Source organism: Nicotiana tabacum, chromosome 5 (genome assembly GCF_000715075.1).
Source record: "Nicotiana tabacum cultivar K326 chromosome 5, ASM71507v2, whole genome shotgun sequence".
NCBI lineage: Eukaryota > Viridiplantae > Streptophyta > Magnoliopsida > Solanales > Solanaceae > Nicotiana > Nicotiana tabacum.
Window position 1 is genome coordinate 4,044,155 of NC_134084.1, and position 20,501 is coordinate 4,064,655.

The 20,501-nt window shown below is 37.1% G+C and overlaps 2 protein-coding genes across 12 annotated transcripts in view; both read right to left on the reverse strand.

The window, feature by feature from the left end:
• LOC107804585 (FAM10 family protein At4g22670) overlaps positions 1 to 16,085 on the reverse strand; it is a 29,106-nt gene extending 13,021 nt beyond the window's left edge. For 6 of the 11 annotated variants that reach the window (XM_075253274.1, XM_075253278.1, XM_075253279.1 and 3 more), the window contains exons 1-10: positions 15,808 to 16,062; positions 15,543 to 15,585; positions 14,290 to 14,454; positions 14,110 to 14,197; positions 13,937 to 14,017; positions 13,760 to 13,824; positions 13,349 to 13,489; positions 13,095 to 13,211; positions 12,703 to 13,017; positions 12,448 to 12,505 (exon numbers count right to left, since the gene is read on the reverse strand). In XM_075253274.1, coding sequence (XP_075109375.1) covers positions 12,448 to 12,505; positions 12,703 to 13,017; positions 13,095 to 13,211; positions 13,349 to 13,489; positions 13,760 to 13,824; positions 13,937 to 14,017; positions 14,110 to 14,197; positions 14,290 to 14,454; positions 15,543 to 15,585; positions 15,808 to 15,917 — 1,183 coding nt within the window. In that variant the 5' untranslated portion in view covers positions 15,918 to 16,062. Of the gene's footprint in view, positions 1 to 10,986; positions 11,297 to 12,447; positions 12,506 to 12,702; positions 13,018 to 13,094; positions 13,212 to 13,348; positions 13,490 to 13,759; positions 13,825 to 13,936; positions 14,018 to 14,109; positions 14,198 to 14,289; positions 14,455 to 15,542; positions 15,586 to 15,807 lie in introns of those variants that run through there. The other 5 variants (XM_075253281.1, XM_075253280.1, XM_016628500.2 and 2 more) reach the window with 4 other exon arrangements.
• Positions 16,086 to 17,508: 1,423 nt separating this feature from the next.
• LOC107804586 (non-specific lipid transfer protein GPI-anchored 7) lies at positions 17,509 to 20,228 on the reverse strand. The gene is made up of 3 exons (XM_016628504.2): positions 19,839 to 20,228; positions 19,423 to 19,467; positions 17,509 to 17,725 (listed from the first exon to the last, which is right to left on the reverse strand). The coding sequence occupies exons 1-3, from the start codon at positions 20,146 to 20,148 to the stop codon at positions 17,625 to 17,627; spliced, it is 456 nt and encodes a 151-aa protein (XP_016483990.1). The 5' UTR covers positions 20,149 to 20,228; the 3' UTR covers positions 17,509 to 17,624.
• Positions 20,229 to 20,501: the final 273 nt, after the last annotated feature.

Below are 20,501 nucleotides of genomic sequence, written 5' to 3' on the forward strand. Positions count from 1 at the left end.
ATGACAATGGAGGTGAGTACACTTCAAGGGAATTTGAAGAGTACTGTTCACGTCATGGGATCAAACATAAAAAGACAGTTCCTGGAACCCCACAGCACAATGGCGTAGCCGAGAGGATGAACCGCACCATTGTGGAGAAGGTGAGAAGCATGCTCAGAATGGCTAAACTGCCTAAGTCATTCTGGGGTGAAGCAGTTCAGACAGCCTGTTACCTGATCAATAGGAGTCCATCAGTTCCGTTGGCGTTTGACATTCCAGAGAGAGTTTGGACCAACAAGGAGGTGTCCTACTCGCATCCGAAGGTGTTCGATTGTAGAGCTTTTGCACATGTACCAAAAGAGCAGAGAACAAAGCTGGATGATAAATCTGTTCCCTACATATTTATCGGATATGAAGATGAAGAGTTCGGGTACAGATTGTGGGATCTTGTAAAGAAGAAGGTCATCAGAAGTAGAGATGTAGTCTTCCGAGAAAGTGAAGTCGGAACTGCTGCTGATATGTCAGAAAAGGCGAAGAATGGTATAATATCTAACCTTGTTACTATTCCTTCTACTTCTAACAATCTCACAAGTGCAGAAAGTACGACCAACGAGGTTTCCGAGCAGGGGGAGCAACTTGGTGAGGTTATTGAGCAGGGGGAGAAACTTGATGAAGGTGTCGAGGAAGTAGAGCACCCCACTCAGGAAGAAGAACAGCCTCAACCTCTGAGGAGATCAGAGAGGCCAAGAGTAGAGTCAGTAGATGAAAGTCATGCAAGAAGAGATGGAATCTCTACAGAAAAATGGCACGTACAAGCTGGTTGAACTTCCAAAGGGTAAAAGACCACTCAAATGCAAATGGGTCTTTAAACTCAAGAAAGATGGAAATGACAAGCTGGTCAGATACAAAGCTCGATTGGTGGTTAAAGGCTTCTAACAAAAGAAAGGTAATGATTTTGACGAAATTTTCTCACCTGTTGTCAAAATGACTTCTATTCGAACAATTTTGAGCTTAGCAGCTAGCCTAGATCTTGAAGTGGAGCAGTTGGATGTGAAAACTGCATTTCTTCATGGAGATTTGGAAGAGGAGATTTATATAGAGCAGCCAGAAGGATTTGAAGTAGCTGGAAAGAAATATATGGTGTGCAAATTGAATAAGAGTCTTTATGGATTGAAGCAGGCACCAAAGCAGTAGTACATGAAGTTTGACCCATTCATGAAAAGTCAAGCATACCTAAAGACCTATTCTGATTCATGTGTATACTTCAAAAGATTTTTTGAGAATAACTTCATTATATTATTGTTGTATGTGGATGACATGTTAATTGTAGGAAAAGACAAGGGGGTGATCGCAAAGTTGAAGAAAGATTTGTCCAAGTCATTTGATATGAAGGACTTGGGCCCAGCACAACAAATTCTAGGGATGAAGATAGTTCGAGAAAGAACAAGTAAAAAGTTGTGACAATCTTAGGAGAAGTACATTGAACGTGTACTAGAACGCTACAACATGAAGAATGATAAGCTAGTCAGCACACCTCTTGCTAGTCATCTAAAGTTGAGCAAAAAGATGTGTCCTACAACAGAAGAGACGAAAGGGAACATGGCTAGAGTTCCTTATTCTTCAGCAGTCGGAAGCTTGATGTATGCAATGGGGGAGCTATATCATGGCAGTCGAGGTTGCAGAAGTGTGTCGCACTCTCTACAACTGAAGCGGAGTATATTGCCACTACTGAAGCTGGCAAAGAGATGGTATGGCTCAAACAGTTCCTTCAAGAGCTTGGATTGCATCAGAAGGAGTATATCATCTATTGTGACAGTCAAAGTGCAATAGACCTGAGCAAAAATACCATGTATCATGCAAGGACGAAGCATATCGACGTGAGATATCATTGGATTCGAGAAAATATAGAGGATGAGTCTATGCAGGTAAAGAAGATCCATACAAGTGAGAATCCTTCGGATATGCTGACCAAAGTGGTACCAAGAGACAAGTTTGAGCTATGCAAAGAACTTGTTGGCATACACTCAAACTAGAACCTCCGGTGTTACCTCCTTCAGGTGAATGGGACTGGAGGGGGAGATTTGTGGGGTCCATCCCATGATTTAAGGTATTGATAAAGACTTCTAAGTCTTTTTCTTTGAAATTGGAAGTCACCGCAATTCTTGAATTGTCAAGGGAAAAAAATGTCAAGATTGGTAGGCATAGCAGATCTGCATGAGAGAAAATGTCAAATGTAGTAGGCGTAAGAGAGTGAGACTCTGCCTATAAAAGGAGAGCTTCAGCTCTCATTTCGACACACCAATCTCAGAAGAAAAATATATCTGAGAGTTAGAAAGAAAGAGTGAGGTTTCACAGACAGGGTATAAGAAAATAGTCTGTGAGAAGAATAGAGAGTGGGTGATATTGTAGTGAGGTGTGAATATCAAAAAAGGGTTATTTCTTTTGAGTGTTGTAGTGGCCTTTTGAGTATTTTACTCGGACCTACAAAGTGTAAAATTCCTTGCTATAGTGATATCAGTTGCTCTTCTCAGGGCCGTGATTTTTTTCCCTTATTCAAAAGGGTTTTCCACGTAAAAATCTTGGTGTCGTTGTTACTTTTTTATTCTTGTTAATTACCGTATCTCGGTGCTACGTTCTTATTCCGCTTTTATTATCGTGAATATTATTTTTGTAGCGGGTTTATTCCCAACAGCCGAGGCTGTGACATTTGTACTTTCTGCTATGACATGTGTACTCTGTGCTGTGATATTTGTACTCCTCTGGTACTACATGGACCTGCTGATGACCATTAGTTTTATCTTGATCACTTGGCTTTGTTTCGTTATTTAGTGCGTATTAATTCTTAGAAAGTAAACCTTGATTTTTTTTTATTTTATTTTTTTTTGTTTCAAATAAGGTGAAATTAGTGCAAAAATGTAACTCATAAGACATAATTTTCCTTAATCTTAAAGGGAAAATTAGGACCAATGTATAGTAGTGTAATTTAATTAAGAGCAATTCATCTACGTTATGTTTTTATGGTCATTAATTAATATAATCCCCTTTAATGCAAGAAAAGCCCCACCAATATGGCTTAAGCATCATCTTAATTCTCAAAGCGATTGATTAGCTAACAAACCAATGAGTGTAAATCTTAATCTCCCTATTTATTGGATTTCTGATATCTAAAAAAGTATAACTAAAGAATACTATTATGATATCATTTGTATGTATTGCAGACATCATTAAACCGAATTAATCACACGCATGGGCTAATCTAGCTACTTAATTAGGCATTAATACAATGGATTGGCATTCATTATCTTCGACTTCAACTATATATATATATATATATATATTTTAGAATTCACTCACTTAACTTAAAATCCTTTGTGTCTAAATTATGGATCCGCCACCGCTTGCGAGATTAGTTGATCTTTGCACTTAAAGAGCGTTAAAGTAGAGTTCAGAATAGAGTAAGGTATGAAAAGATTTTTAGAAATTCAACTCCGTAATTAGTGGCTTAATGACGAGACAATCATACAAAATTAGATATTCTATTGACAGATGGATTAAGTTATATGTTGGTCAGTTGGTGCTTGAAAATTGTTCCTTTTGTCTCTGAAGAAACTCTTGTCCAAATTTTGGTAGACGGAATTACCGTGCTGCTGATGAGATAGCAAGTACCTTATAAAATTAATTGAGATACGCACAAGCTAGCTCGAATACCACGATTATTAAAAGAAAATCATAGGAAGAAACTTGCAAATGTCCGAAGCTTATAGTTTCAACTTTCAACCATTACAATAGCACGCACTTTGCGTAAATACAGGATATTTCGAGCACCTGACTCCCCTATTCTAAGTCCATTTTTTCAAGTTAGTCATGATTTTTTCTGTCTCCCTAGAGGTATATCTTTTATCTTCATAATTTTTTTTGGGTTTGGCTATAGCGTCTCTTTTGTAACAGATCTTGAAATATTTCGAGAGGTTAATTTTAGAATCTTGAATCACTATCGACTCTTTTCACTTGAGTTATACTAATTGGCTCAAAAATGAAAATTCTTTAAGATCGTGGTGGAGCCAAGAATTCTAACAAGGGATTAAACATTTTATATACGTATGAAAATATTTAATTCTACCAAAAGAACTTGCTAGGGGTGTCAAATGGGCGGGTTGGGTCAATTTTGGGCGGGTTAAAATGGGTTGAGTCAATAATTGGGCGGATCAAATGACCCGCCCAAAAGTTACTTGGGCTAAAATGGGTTGGGTCAAGATGGGTTAAAATTCGGGTCATAACCCAACCCGCCCAACTCTTATTAAACTTTAATTAATATGTGTTATTTTCTTATAAATTGTATAATTACTAAATAAGGCTTTTCTGCTTTTGTTATGGTCATATTTAAAATATTAAACAAAAAATAAAATTATTTCTAAGATATTTTGACAAACTTGTTCATGGATCAATTTGGGCTAAAAATTAGCCCAACTTTAATTGGGTTGAGATGAGTTGGATCAAGATGGGCTAAGTTCAATAAATGGACGGGTCAATAACCAACCCAACCTTGGACGGGTCATTTGGGCTTGGGCCAAATTTGACAGCCCTACGTAGGAGCATAAGTCATAACAAAAAAAAAATGTAAGGTCACTAGCAGGTAGTTGCTTACGAATTTTTGGTAAATAGTGTTCTAAATTTTGTTAAGTGTTAGATGGTGAGCCTTTATCTACTCTTAGAATTTGGTAGTCAAAGAAAGTACACTATTTACCAAGTTTTGGTGGACAGAATTACCGGGTAATTTTTTTTGAATTGGTAACTATTGTATATATTATAAAAATCAGTACATAGGTTGCACTGAAAACCAAATTACATAGAGAGAATTTATAGATATTCTAATTTGAGACCTAGCAGGATCCTAGTATGTCTATGATTGTCAATGTATCTTCTGTGTACATCTGTTTGCACCAAAAACAAAATAGAAGAATACAATTGAGTTTGATCTTCTGCAGTGAATTGCTTCTATCTTCAAAACATCTAGTATTCCTTTCCCTCCAGACTGTCCACCAAATACATGCCGGAACAGTCCTCCATCTATCTCTGCTAGTTGCTTCAGCTCCAGCTTCTTCCCAGCTATAAATGACATCTTTAATCATGTATGGCATTGACCATGAAATACCCCTAAGACTAATAAAGATTTTCCATAGTTGGTCTGTAATCTTGCAGTGTAGAAACAAATGGTTGACAGTTTCTGCATTTTCCCCACACAGAAAACATCTTGAACTCAGAGAAATTCCCCTTTTTATGAGATTATCCTGGGTTAAAACCGCCTCCTTTGCTAGTAGCCAAGTGAAGCAGGCTACCTTGTATGGAATCTTTGTTTTCCATATATGTTTCCAAGGCCATGTGTCTACCTGTTGATTATCATGATTCAAAATCTTATATGCATCCTTCACTCGGTAAATCCCTTTGTTGTGCCTCTTCCACCATATTGAATCCAAACCTTCCTGTAGTCCTGTAAATGCTTCCAGCTCTTTGTAGAGGTCAGTTAATCTTGTTATCTCCCAGTCATTCAGCTGTCTTCTTAGAGCTATTTCCCATCCTTGACAACTCCTCATATCAGCGACTGTCTTATGCTGGTTTTGTGCTAAACCGAACATATCTGGGTATCTTTCCTTTAAGCTTCCCATTCCTAGCCAGTTATCATTCCAAAATGATGTGTTCCTTCCGTTGTTCACTCTTATGGAGGAGTGATTCTTCATTATTGGCCAAAGTTCTCTGATGGATTTCCACACACTTACTCCATATGATGTACTGACATTTTTTGACACCCAGTTATTTTCTTCACCATACTTTGCTTTGATCACTTTGGCCCATAAAGATTGGGGTTCTTTAGAGTACTTCCATAACCATTTAATTCTAAGAGCCTTGCTTTTGTTCTTCAAATTCCTTATCCCTAATCCACCTTGTTTTTTTATCCATTGTTAGTGTCTTCCAATTGACTAAATGGAAGACCTTTTTCTCCTTATTGCCTTGCCAGAGGAATGTTCTTCGGAGTTTGTCCAATCTCTGTAAAATGCCTGCTGGAATTGGGAACAAAGACATCATGTAAGTAGGTAGAGAGTCTAATACTGAGTTGATTAGAACTAGCCTACCCCCCAATGATAGGTACTGCGATTTCCATCTTGACAACTTCTTCTCACACTTTTCTATGACTGAATTCCAGATTTCTTTTGATTTGGATCTTGCACCAAGAGGCATCCCAAGGTAAACAGTTGGTAGGGACCCAACTTCTCCTCCCAATATCTGAGTCAGTTGCCCCATGTTGTTAACTTCATTAATGGGAAAAATATTGCTCTTTCTCCAGTTAATGTGTAATCCTGATACTCCTTCAAATAAAACCAAAATGATCCTTAAGAATCTAAGTTGGTCTTTTTCAGCATCACAGAAGACTAGAGTATCATCAGCATATTGGAGATGTGTGATCTCTAGATTGTTAGCCCCACTCCTGTTTACCTCAAAACCTTTAACCCATCCACTGACTTTAGTTGTTTTGATCATGTTGTTCAATCCTTCCATGGCTATGATGAATAGAAAGGGAGATAACGGATCACCTTGTCTGAGACCTCTGTGTGAGTGAAAATAACCTTTAGGACTTCCATTTATAAGAATGGAGAATTTCACAGTAGATATGCAAAATTTCATCCATCTAATCCATTTTTGCCCAAAACCCATTTGTTCTAACATTCTTAGTAGGAAGCTCTAGTTCACATGATCATAGGCCTTCTCGATATCCAATTTGCATAAGATTCCAGGTTCTTTCTTTTTTATTCTTGAATCCACAGCTTCATTGGCAATCATCACTGCATCAATTATTTGTCTTCCTTTGATGAACGCCATTTGTTGAGCATCAACAAGTTTCCCAACCACCCTCTTAAGTCTTTCAGTTAAGACTTTTGAGAGCAGTTTGTAGAAGCTCCCTATCAGACTGATCGGTCTGAAATCTCTCAATTCTTTCGCACCTGTCTTCTTTGGAATCAATGCTATATATGTTGCATTGAAGCTTTTCTCAAACATCTCCTGTGAATGGAAGTTGTTAAAAGCCGCCATGATATCTTCCTTCAAAATGTCCCAACACTTTCTGAAAAAACCCATTGTGTATCCATCTGGACCTGGAGCCTTGTCACTTGCACACGTCTTTAGACTGCTCAGCACTTCTTGTTCATCAAAGTTACTCTGTAAAGACTCCCTTTCCGATTCAGAAATGCTTGGACTATTTTCGAAATTGACTGTTGGTCTCCACTGTTCAGGTTCTGTGTATAGCTCCTTGTAGAATTCAATAATCTCGTTCTCTATTCTTTCTGGATCCTCGATTACTTCATGTCGAATAATTATTTGGTCAATGTTGTTGTTTCTCTTGCGTGCATTTGCAGTCCGATGGAAAAATTTTGTATTCCTATCCCCTCCTTTGAGCCACAAAGCTCTTGATTTTTGTCTCCATGCAAATTCTTCATTCTTGAGTTGCACCTCAATCTCCATTAGAGTGGCTGCTTTCCTGACTGATTCCTCCTCTGTCAACGCTCTTAGTTGTTGCGTTGTCTCAAAATCTGCTAGTTGACTTAGCAATTTTGATTTCTGCAGTCCCAAATTGCCTTCGTAACTTCTGCTCTATCCTTTTAGCTTGCCCTTGAGAGCTTTTAACTTGCAAGCTAAAATGTAATCAGGTATTCCTGAGAATTCAAAAGATCCCCACCACTCTCTAATTCTGTCCTCAAAACCTTCCACATTCAGCCACCAATTTTCAAACTTAAAGTATGATTTAGCTTGTTCCCACGCACCACAGTCTAGAGCCACAGGTGAATGGTCTGAAATCAGCCTTTGTTGGATAGTTTGCTTGATGTTTCTGAGCCTTACATCCCATTCTTCTGAAATGAGAAATCTATCAATTCTTGAAGCCGCTGTATGATTGTCCCCTTTGAACCAAGTGTAGTTTCCTCCTTCAAGTCGAAGATCTATCAGCTCCATATCTTCTATAAAATCCGAAAACTCCACCATCGCTCTGGACCTCCTTGAGCATTCCCGTTTTTTAGAAGGGTACCTTGTAACGTTAAAATCACCACAAACCGCCCAAGGACCTTCCATCAATCCCCTCACTGCACCAATTTCACTCCATACTTTTTTCCTTTCTATTCTACAATTTGGAGCATACACTCCTGTTATGTGACATTGAAAATTCTGTAGAAGAGCGTCAAACTTGCACGTCAAAGTGTATGCACCAGTCTGTAACACCTCCCCTTTCCATACTCTACAATCCCATAACATCAAAATCCCCCCTCTCGTGCCGCTAGCTTCTAAACTTGCATACCTAACCCATCTACCACCCCATATTTGCCTGACTATTTCCTCGATATCCCCCTCGACTTTTGTTTCTTGCATGCAAATAATGTCTGCCCTCCAATTCTGCACTTGACTTTTTATTATCTCCCTTTTCTTCTTATCATTTAGACCCCTTACATTCCAGGAAATTACTTTGATCCTCATATAGAAATAATTGATAGATCTCTTCCCCTACTCCTTTTCCCGTCACTCTTGAATTTGACATCGAAAGAAGTCAAACCTTTTAATTCCAGTGATCCTTTGAATCTTTGTTTCTTCACCTCCAACTCTGTCTCCACCCTTCCAACCTGTCTGCAGCTGTCAATTTGCATTAACAATTCCAGTGCTTCTTCTTCATGTCCTTGGAAATCTACTCCAAACATTTCCCCCAATTTGATCATATTTTGATGGACCCATATTGTTGCATCCATGTCTTTATCCAATAATGGATTGTGTTGCTGAACTGCTAAAGGATTCACCTCCTCAATTTCCCACTCTTGAATAGGGCTAAATTGCTTTAGATGTTCCAAAGTACTTCCCACGTGATCATCCCCCATCTTTGAGTTTATGCTTTGCTCCCCTTCCTTCTGTTCCAATCTTGCTAAATCTACTCCACCTTCTGGCTGACTGCAACTGGTAATTGTTTCCTTTTGCATACCTTCAAGATTCACATTAAAGGTTTGATCCCCTGGAGATGACTCTTTTGCCCCCGAGTGAGAAGGTCCTCCCATTTCCTCGATATAAGGCTTCAGCCCAGTATCATCAGAGATCTCACACGAGAGGTCATTAAAAATGACTTGTGCAGCCATATCGGGGTCATAGGATTTCAGCTTGACTTTTGACACTTTACTGCTTTGATTCATCGAAGTTGAACCTTGTGTAAATTGTCCACTTGCTTTTCCTTTACCAGTGTTTACCTCATACCGTGTCTTTCTTTCAGCCCAGATTGGGATGAAGAATTTGGTACCGTCTTTTTCAATCCCCACCTCATTGGGACTCTTTCTGTCATCACCAACAATTTTGATTCTCGCCCACTTAAGATAGTTTTTGAGATCAGTTTCTTCTTCTGTAGCTAACCAACCCCCACAGAGATCTCCTATTTCTTTGAAGATCTTTTGTGACCATAGATGTAAAGAAATCCCCATGGCTCTAATCCAGCATGTTTCCTCAATTTGTGAGTTTGGAATGCAACCGGCTGTATGATTCCACCAATCCAGATGAAGCTTGTATTTTTTCCATCTCCATTCTCCTTGCACAATCTGCTCTGCCATGAATCTGTTTGGAAATTCAAAAAGAAACATGTTTCCTGTCATTTCATATATGTTTACTCCGTATGCTTTGTTCCATGAAGCACTAGCCCATCGCCTTATATCTGCTAAAGTGGGTCTCTCATTGATTTCTTTCCCTAAAGACCCGATAATGCATCTTTTTAGTAGGCATGTATCCTCTCCTCCAGTAGGTTCCAAAACAGTGATATCGCCATTGTTCGTGCTGACCCTTGCCTCTCGAAGAGTATTGGATTGCCACTTACTCTCCTTAACTGCTTGGGCATAAGGGAAATTTTCCACAGTATTTCTGGGTGGTACTATGGGATTCAACTTGGTGGATATGAATCTCTCTATCTTAGCTGCTATGTCATTCCAGCCAGAATTCAAAGTTAACTCTGGGATTATAATCACTGACCTCCCTTCTCTCTTCAGTGAGAGAATACTCATATATCTTCCATGGGCGTTAAATTTCCTAGTACAGAAATATTCTGTCATTTGCTCCTTGTACTTCCATCTCTTCACTCGGTTGTTTTGATCTGTCGACGCTTCTTTAAGTGCAAAGCATATCCATTCCATTGCCTTTCTACCCATGGATGATCTTCTCATCATGTTGCGGCTTCTCTCCACCCATTCAAACCAAGTATCTTTGTTGGAGTTCCATCTGGTGATGTCAAAAGATTTGAATCCTGCATTGAAGTATATCCTGTTGTCTCCCATATTGTACTAAACAGCTGCTCAGGTTATGGAATTTTAGGGGTTGTTTGGAAGTTATCACCGTGAGCTATAAAGCTTGAAAAAAAGAACAGAAAAACCAGAATTCTGGACAGAGAGAGATTCCCCGCCACCGGAAAAAATAAAAGTTGTCGGAATTCAGAACAAGTTGTATGGATGTGCTCGGAATTTCCCAGCGAGCAAGCTGTCCAAAACAAAAATTTTGAAAAGTGGCCGGGATTGAGCTCACGCGCCGGCGCGTGGTATTTGGCTCGCCGGAAAGTGCCGCGCGTGGCGGCGCGTGAGAGACTGTTTGTCGGAACTGTTTTCAGAGGGTTGGTCGGAATTGAATAAACATGCTCATGGTGTTTATGGATCCTCAAGATTCCTTGTTCTCAGACTCCTCGGGGAGTGTGCCTGAGAGCTCAAGAAAATAGAGAGACAGCTTTTAAGTTTTTATATTACCAGGTAATTTTGTCGATAAGAGATAGCAGACATCCCGTGAAATTAGTTGAGATACGCACAAGCTAGCGCGGATACCAGAAACTTGTGATTTTGAACAGCTTAACAAACGGAATATCTCATTGTTGTTGCAATTGTATGGAATATTTAACCCATGGAAGCTATGGAACAATTAATCATAACCAACTATTACTGCATCAAAAACAATAACAACGCGAAAAAAGAACAAATCTAAACCATATTGCATAAATCCCATTCGGCTTCTGAAAAATAAGGTAGCTGCCGATACCAAGTAATCTATTGAAGTTGATCAACTCAATCGATCAACAGATGCATGACATTTAAATATATACTTGGAGAGACATATTTGGGGCATGACTTAGTGCACCTGCTTGACGATACAAGTTTACAACCAAAGACAGAAAACTCTCACTTTGGTCCAGCAAATTTGTTCATCATCTTTGCAATAATAGGAGCAACTTTGGGATTTGCTTGATGCTTGGCCAGATTAGCGGGGTTCTTCCTCCCTCCTTCCCAATTTATGTGAAGGTGTTTGATTGGATACGAAGTTTAAGAAATACATAAAGACTTTTGAACCTTGTGGTTTACTACAAATCATAGAAACTTGTGTGGAAAGAAATCCGCTCATTAAGGGTTAAAGGAAAATCTAAAGTTTCTTTTTGATAAGGTAGGAAATTTAAAGTTGGATTGTTACCAAATATAGAAGAAATCATTCTTTTTGGGACTGATAAAAAAGGAAAGTATGTAACACAAATTGGAACGGAGGGAGTAGTTATTTTGATTATCTTCGTAATTAACTCTCATATCCATTTATGGTTACTTTCTTAATTAGTTATCCTTTTGTATAGGAGCTACACGATAGATCATGCAGCCTAGAAGACTTTTATTAGACCTATCCTTTGATTATCCAGAAACTAGTTTCTAATTCAAGTGCTACCAACTGGCATTAATATATGATTGACATCAAATACATTGCATCCTCCTCTGATGCATGGTAGCGACACAGGAAATTCTCATTGCTAAATCTAATAATTATCCATTGATGTCCAATTGAACAAAAGAGTTCAACGTGGGTAAGCCGAAAAAAGAGTCTGAATAGACTCTCCTAAATGGAGAAGTATAAGAAAATCCTCCATCATACCTTGGAAGAAACGAAAGATGCACAAGATAAAAAGTTGCAGAACATAACAATTAAACAGAACCATATAGAGCAACAATTCCTATGCATAAGGTATACAACTCCTTTATAAAATTCTTTCATAGTAAGTAGGAGAACAGGGATCCTGAGAATGGAAATACGGATCCAAGGTATTATATAGTTTATATAATTTAAAGTACAGTGCATGCTCCGATGGCAGAAGCTTCGCTTTATAAAAAAGTATAAGTAATTTTGAAATACTTCAAAATAAGAGGTGCTTAATTGGGAGGTAACACAGTAATATATACTATATAGAAGGTCAGTCAATCACACCAAACTAATAGGATGACATTCTTTGCACTTTAAGGCTTTGGGACATTAATTACAAAACCATGATTATGGATCGTGCACAATTGATAATCTTCTTTTATATATACAGGCACGCACACATACACATTATCTAAGAAATCCAAATACTAGAATAAAGAAAATGAATGGATTATGATCAAAGGAAATTACCATCTTGTAGCGCAGCCATGACTTCTGGGTCCTGGAATGCAGCCATTAGTTCAGGGTCCTGCTCAAGTAAAAAACATAAAGATTGTTTTAACTTAATTGATACAAAAAGAAAATGTAACTAGATGACTCCTTAGTTTACATAGTAACGAAAAAACTTTCTGATAACAATCCTCAGCACACTAACTCTACACTTTATTCATCATAATTAATTGGTATAAGCATCACAAGTGAATATATATAAGTACAGCTACTTACATTCAATATTTTGCTGTAGTCAATATTACCGGGCATTCCTCCAGGCATGCCCCCAGGGGAGCCTCCGGGCATGCCTCCAGGGGAGCCCCCCGGCATACCTCCAGGGAAGCCCCCAGGCATGCCTCCAGGGAATCCTCCGGGCATACCAGGGAAGCCCCCGGGCATGCCACCAGGGAAGCCTCCGGGCATACCAGGGAAGCCCCCGGGCATGCCTCCAGGGAAGCCCCCAGGCATGCCACCAGGGAAGCCCCCAGGCATGCCACCAGCTCTCCTTGATGATGATTCTTCTTGCTTCTTGGCCTTTTCATAAGCAGCCTGAGATATAAATCAGAAGAGGGTTCAGAGAAGTTAAAAAGCCCAATATGTAAGCAAACAAGTAACTGAGGTTTCACCTGAGCTTCAGCCTTTCTTCGTAGTCTCTCACGCTCAATCTTTCTATCTTCTCGTTCTTTACGCAGCCTTTCATACTTCTTGTGGTGCTCTTCAATTTTACGTGCATTAGGCTCAACCTGCGACACAAATATATGCAATTAAATCACTTGACAATTATCATGATGCACACCACAACTAAGAATAAAAAGCTTCGGAACACTAGCATCCATATAATAAGACATTCTATAATTGAGATTATATCACTGGACGCAACCTTCTTAAGCACAGCACTTATTTCCTCATCGTAGTCTAGCTTGGAGGCCACATGAAGATCTTTGGCTGCTTCACCCCATTGTCCAAGCATGGCTCGTGCAATGCCACGTGATTTATATCCTTTAGCTGAATCTGGGTTGATCTGTAAGAGCAATTAAATGAGAAATAATGCATTAATTAAGATATCATGCACAAAGTTGACCAAACTCTATGCATGTAATGATCCATCTGTTCCCCGAGCATGAAAAGCATATGACAAGTATATACCTGCTGAGGCCTTCAGGATACTTCCGAATAAAGGCTTTATGAGTAGTAATAATCACTCAATGCGGATATTTGGAATAGACAAAAAATAAAAAAAATAAAGACCAGAATCAGATTCTTGGCAAGCAAATCAAGTGGTAAGATCAACCTCTAAGGCTGCAGTTGCATCTCGTATGGCTGCATTTGGTTTCTTCATTTTGATGTATACTGTGGCTGTTAACATCAAAACTTTCACATTGTCACTCAATGAATGCGAATGGATAATGTAATAACATGAAACCAGTAAAAATAATATCCAAGTCGAGAAGCATATGGAAAACTGTACCTCTGGTAGCATACATAATTGCTGAAGTAGGGTTGAGGAGAATTGCCTTTGTCAAAAGTTCACTTGCTTCTTCTAGCTTACCTATCAACAACAAGCAACAAACATGAGTAATGCAATGCCAACTGAATAATACACGCTCAAAGTATGAAGGTCTATAAATCAATCAGCATCACCTTCAGAAATTGCTTCCATGGCCTGAGATTTGGCCTCTTGAGAAGCATCACGGCTTTCCTCAGTAACCTCCACAGAGGGGTCTCCCATCTAGAAGATTAAACTTGAAAAGTTCATTTTACTGGTCAATTTAAACATGAGCCATAGCAAAAAATCAAAAGGGCAATGTCAGTTAGCCAAACCTGTTGTGGCTCATCATTGTCAGGGTCCACAACCTCACTCTCATCAAGTTCAACATCAGATTCAATTATCTCAGGCTCCTCTTCCTCTTCAGCAGTCCCTGTTTTATGAGTCTCATTCTCAAGATCACCCATTTCTTCATCACTCTCATCCACTGCATGAGACTTCTGCACAACAAATAATAGTGCACAACGTTTCAGACAATTGGAGTGCCTAGAAAAGCATTTGTTTTCTTTACACGCACCACAAATTATTTTAGACAATGGATCTAAAAGATCCTCCTTTTTAAGGTCTATAAAGGAAATCAAAATGGATGGATATAGACCCGAGTACAGAAAATCGAAACTCTATCAATTACGTCTCAATTCCAAACTAGTTGAAGCCAGTCATGTGAATCATCTGTATCCATTCTGCTTTGATATTTGTATAGTCATGACATTGTGATTATTTTTATACTGGTCGTGAACCTACTTTAACCTCTGGAATTTAAACAGGCTACGTGAAGCTCACGAGAAAATAAATAACTGCTTAGATAAAATAAAGAGTGTAGGTTATCTTTTCAAAATACGTATCTCCACATAGATGCTTTACAGTCAGTCATCTCGTATATCCCTATTTCATTACTTGAACTTGGAAGTTTTATCTTCCCTATTTAAACGAAAATAAGGACATTAAAATTCTTCTCTTTCCCTATTTAAACAAGGAAAAGATTTCATATATCATTTTAACTTCTCTTATTCATCTCCTGCAAATTGTGAAATCCAAACTGGTTTTGAGGATTTAAGTAACCAGACATAGCATGTATATTGTTTTATAACGAACAAATCCTTGATAACCAGTGGCGCACGGTTCAAAACTCGATGGATAATGGATCCACTCCTCTTCCCTTCTCCACTTAAATATCAGGCTTTCGCCACAGGGTTCGAACCCGTGACTTATGTCTAAACCACACATCACGTGGTGCTTTCTTACCACTAGACCAAAGCCCGAGGGTTTTGCATATTTACTCTCCTGGTGATTACCAGGCAAAGGCGGATATACTGTGGCAACATCGGGTTCATCTGAACTCAATACTTTCGATGTGGAGCACAAATTATGTGTAAAAATCTACTAAAATTGCACAATGCTAATAACCTTAAAAATTAAACTCATAGAGCTTAAATCCTAGATCCGCTTCTGTTACAACGGAACCATAAATATATCCAAAAGAACAAAATATATAATGCCATAACATTTACTGATTTAGGGTAAATACCGCTTTGTATTCTCCAGCCGCTGGAGGAATATTACCACCAAGACTGCCACAAAATCAAACAAATATAAATCAAGCTGAGAATCACTCAGAAAACACCACAATAACAGTAATCTTAGTAGTATTAATACATTCATATACTTAAATTTGCTTACGAAATGCCATTTGAAACCCTTATACCAAACAGTAGAGTTATTCCTATGATAATCTAAAGGTCACGAGTTCGAGCCATAAAAATTATCTATATATAATGGATGAAATAAAATACCTTTCAATGTAATCACGGAAAAAGGAAAGAGAAGGATCGGAGAGAAGTGAAGGATCGGACTTGCACTGTTCGACGAATTGCTTCAGTTGATTCAACTTTGTTGCGTCCATAGCTTTTTCGTTACCCTATTTTTTGCTCTTTGAATTTTGATACAAATTGAGAAGAATCGGATAGGAATTTGAGGAATTTGCTACTGACGGCAGCTTCAATTACTGCTACTGCTGTGGTTTACTAGCGGACCTGTGAAGGGTGTTCTAGAAACTTCTACTCATAGCTATTTTTAGAAACTTCTAAATTTAGATTTTTTATTCGAAAAACTTCACAATAGTTCATTATTTTGGACTTAGATTCAAAATAATCCTACTTCTTTCACATTGTGCACTGATAACCTACATTCTTTGATAAAGTGTGCACTTATGGTCCTAATACCTATTTTAGACCTTTGCTTTTTCATCGTGTAAACACAATCAAATTCCACAAAGTTTCTTTGTTTATCTTTTCTTTCTTACTAATCGATTTTTATCGACTTTTTTCCTTTTCAATTTTACCGTTTAAATTATTTTTTGAAGTGCAGGTGGATCCTTGACGCCACGGGCGGATTTAGGGGGATGGAACGATGTTCGAATCCCCTTCGCTGGAATGTTATACTATATTGTAAAATGGTTAAGGAAAATAATTATTCACTCATATTAGCCATTAAAAATTGGTTGGACAATGGACTTTTTTAAAAACAGATCAAATATGGATAAAAACCATATTATTCACTTAGAAAATAGATAACCAATGAATAACTAATGAGTTTAACTTTTACATTTGTAAAGCCTCAAATTGAGGGTTCTTCAAATTTGGGAAACGAGGAATTCTCTCAAAAGTGATCATATTCAAGAAGTCGTGGATAATATGGATATCCATATTATCTGTCGGTTAACCCATTTTTTATCTGTATTAAATATGGGTCGGGTCGGATAATTTGTCCATTTTTTGCATTACCCATTTTCGACCCGCTCATATCCGACCCAACTCGATCCACCCGTTTGCCATCCCTATATACATATAAAGCAATATCTGTTTTGTGCTTTTATATATTATATTTTGAATCCCCTAGCCACGTTGCAAAAGTATAACTCAGTGTTCAAGGGGTTCAAAATTTTGTGAGATTACTGATTCAATTCTCACTAACCATAGTCCCTTTCTTTTTTGAACCCTTTAGTGAAAATCTTGTGCTTGAGGCCATGAATAGTGTAAGAGGAAAGAATAAATTGAACGTTTAGTTGGATTCAACTAGAGGATCTTGAGATTCACCAAAAAAAAAAAAAAGTCATATCTTTTGGTGTTTGATTACTACAAAATACTTTCGAAATATCTTAAAAATATTACTCCATTTTTAATTAACATTACAATCAAGAGGTCATGAGTTCGAGTCACCCCAAAAGCAAGGTGGGAAGTTCTTGGAGGAAAGGATGCCGAGAGTCTATTTGGAAACAGCCTCTCTACCCCAGGGTAGGGGTAAGGTCTGCGTACATACTACCCTCCCCAGATCCCACTAATGGAACTATACTGGGTTGTTGTTGTTATTGTTGTTAATTAACATTACATAATACTTTTCCCTTTTCTATAAATTCAAATATTTGAAAATAAATTCAGCCTCTAACCAAATCCATACACCAAGAAGGTAACACTACACACACTATAAATAATGAGTGAAACAAGCAACAATACACAGCCTCTATCATGTAATCAGCCAAATTTTCTCAATAGTACATTAGGTAAGGGAATAAACCTCATATTTCCCTAAAATTTGAACACAACCATTGCTTCTAAGCAAGAATCAAAGAAGCACAAAGAACAAATAAACTTGAGATTCCAGTCCATCCAATCTTGTTTACTCCATTGTTGTCATTATTCCCACCTGGTGTTGCTGTAAAAATTTCAATCATGACAGTAAAATTGTTAGGCAAAACTTCCCCACACTTTAATAAGTAGACAAGTTTCTTTTGTTTTTTATTCGGTGTCCGTTATCTGCTTTAAGATTTCGACTAACTCAGCTTTGCACCGCGTAACGCTCATTAGGGAAAAGCGCTTCTTACCAGGATTTTTCTATTCCTAGAGCTCCAATCATAGCCTGTTTGGCCAATTTTTTTTAAGGCAAAAGCACCTTTTTTATTTTTATTTTTTTATCAAAAGTACTTTTTTATAAAATTAAGGTATTTGGCCAAGGTTTTGAAAGGAAAAAAGTGCTTTTGAGGAGAAGCAGAAGCAGTTTTGGAGAAGTAAAAAAAGTATTTTTTTCTCCAAAAGTACTTTTGAGAAAAATACACCTAGAAGCAATTTTTTAAAGTTTGGTCAAATACTAATTGCTGCTTAGAATTGTTTTTCAAATTAATTAGCCAAACACAAATTGCTTCTCACCAAAAGTACTTTTGAGAAAAACATTTATCAAAATAAGCTGATTTTTCCAGCTTGGCCAAACGGGCTACAAGACCTTTGATTAAGAGTGAAGGGATCATATCCAACGCACCAACACGTAGTGGAAGTCCAATATGTATAATAGCAAGATGGAGAAGACTATTACTTCCTCAGTTTCGTTTCATACGACGATGTGTTGAACTTGATGATAATGAAGTTTAAGAAAGAAAAACTAATTTTTGACATATGTCAAAAGCACCATTATAACACATGATATTTCAAATTATCAAGTGTAAAAGGAAAGTTTAAAGTTAATTTTTTTTTTGAAATATAAATTTATTAATAAACAAGAAAACTATAGAGTATAATGTAAAATCAAAGTTTTTCTTCTTTCCTTGTCCAAACATTTCATGTGACTATAATTAGAAGTCTAGAACATCATTATTAGAAACTTGGAAAAAGTAAAGGAATACAGCTAATCTTTCATTTTCAACATTGGGGTCCCAAAAATTATAGAACAAAGACTAAATCAAAGTCCATATTTGAAGCAATAACATGGAGAATTATCACAAAATAGGCCCTTAAAACAAAAATAAAATTAGATAAAACTTCTTTATCATAGTTAAGGAAGTTAATAAAACAAAATTACTAAAACTTATCATTGACTATAAAAATGGGGGCTTAGTTACATCATTAACCAATAAATATAAGTCTGTTATTTGATTCAAAGAATTAAGTGAGTTATTCCGATATAACTTTTAGGATAAAATTTATCCCTTTTTTTTCCTAAAGGTATTGACTAATATCAATATTTTCTCCGTTTCAATTTACATAGACGGTTTTTGATCTGATACGAAGTTTAAGATATTTTTTTTCAAATTTGTATTCTAAAATAAGCCATAAATATTGTGTGACTATAAATTATTTCATTAAGAGTAAAGTAGAAAGTTTAAAGTTAAATTTTTTTTTAAATAAGAAAGTATAGACATTCTTTTGGGACAGAATAAAAATGAAAGTATAACACACAATTGGAATAGAGCAAGTATTATTTTTATATCAGAAATTGATATTACTTATCCCATATACTATATAGGATTAACTATCCAGATTATAATTCTAGTTTTAAATTGCAGTATAAGCCTTGTTTGGGACAATAAATTAATGACTATTTGTTAAAATAAATATATAAAAAAATTAATTCTTAGTTACCTGGTGGTGGCAAGGTTTCAGAACCAGGACCTGGAGCAGCTTTACCTATATACACGAAAACAAATAAATCCAAATATGTTCAAATACCGAATTAAAAAAAAAAACAGCTCAATGCACGAAGCATCTCGCGTAATAGACTGCACCCCAAAGCAGGGGCGGAGGGAAAGTAAAATCTACGGGTTCGGCTGAACCTAGATCGTGTCTTTTTCTTAAGAAATTTATTGAAAATGTACAAATTATTAATTTAGAATACACTAACTTAAAAGATTTGGAATTCAGAACTCATAAGTTTTAAATCCTGGGTCCGCCTCTGCCCCAAGAAGATGTGATATAAACCGTCTACCCTAATACAAACATTAATGACTGATTTCACGACTCGAATACCGAAAAAAAACATGAAGAAGAAAAGAGCATACCATTGCAAGAACTGAGATCACCAGGAATATTACATGCTTTAGGAAGTGCAAGTGCTTGAGTAATATTAATACCAAATGAAGGCAACAACGTAGGATTCTCGTACAATTTACATAGACAATCAAGTTCATTAGTTATGGCTTCTTTCAATGGATCACAACATTCTGCCGGCGGTTTGGTGGAATTAAGGTAAGGTGCACAGGGAACTAATTTCATAGCACACGACGGCGTTTGAGCTTCCGCCGTCGTCGCCGCCATAATCGCCACCGTGACTACCACCATGATCAGAGCAGACATTTTAGAAGAAAACATCGTGTGTGTTTTTTCTGTTTTGTTTTGGTTTCGTATTGGTTCTACGTTGTGTTTCTACTTTCTATGTAGGAAATGTTAATTGCTAAATTTATAGCAGTGGTTTGGTTGGGTTTTCTTCTTAATTTTTTTTTTACCTTGTTTTTGGAATATGTGCTTTTAATCCATGAAAAATTGATAAAATTTGATTTTAACCCTCAATTAGTTGAAATGTGTACTTTTGATCCTTCTTCTTATGAATTTTCACAAAATTTTAACAAATTACTTCATCTACTTTAATTTATGTGAATATATTTGACTTGATATAAAATTTAATAAAAAAGAAAGACTGTAAGCATTAAAATTTTATCAAATTT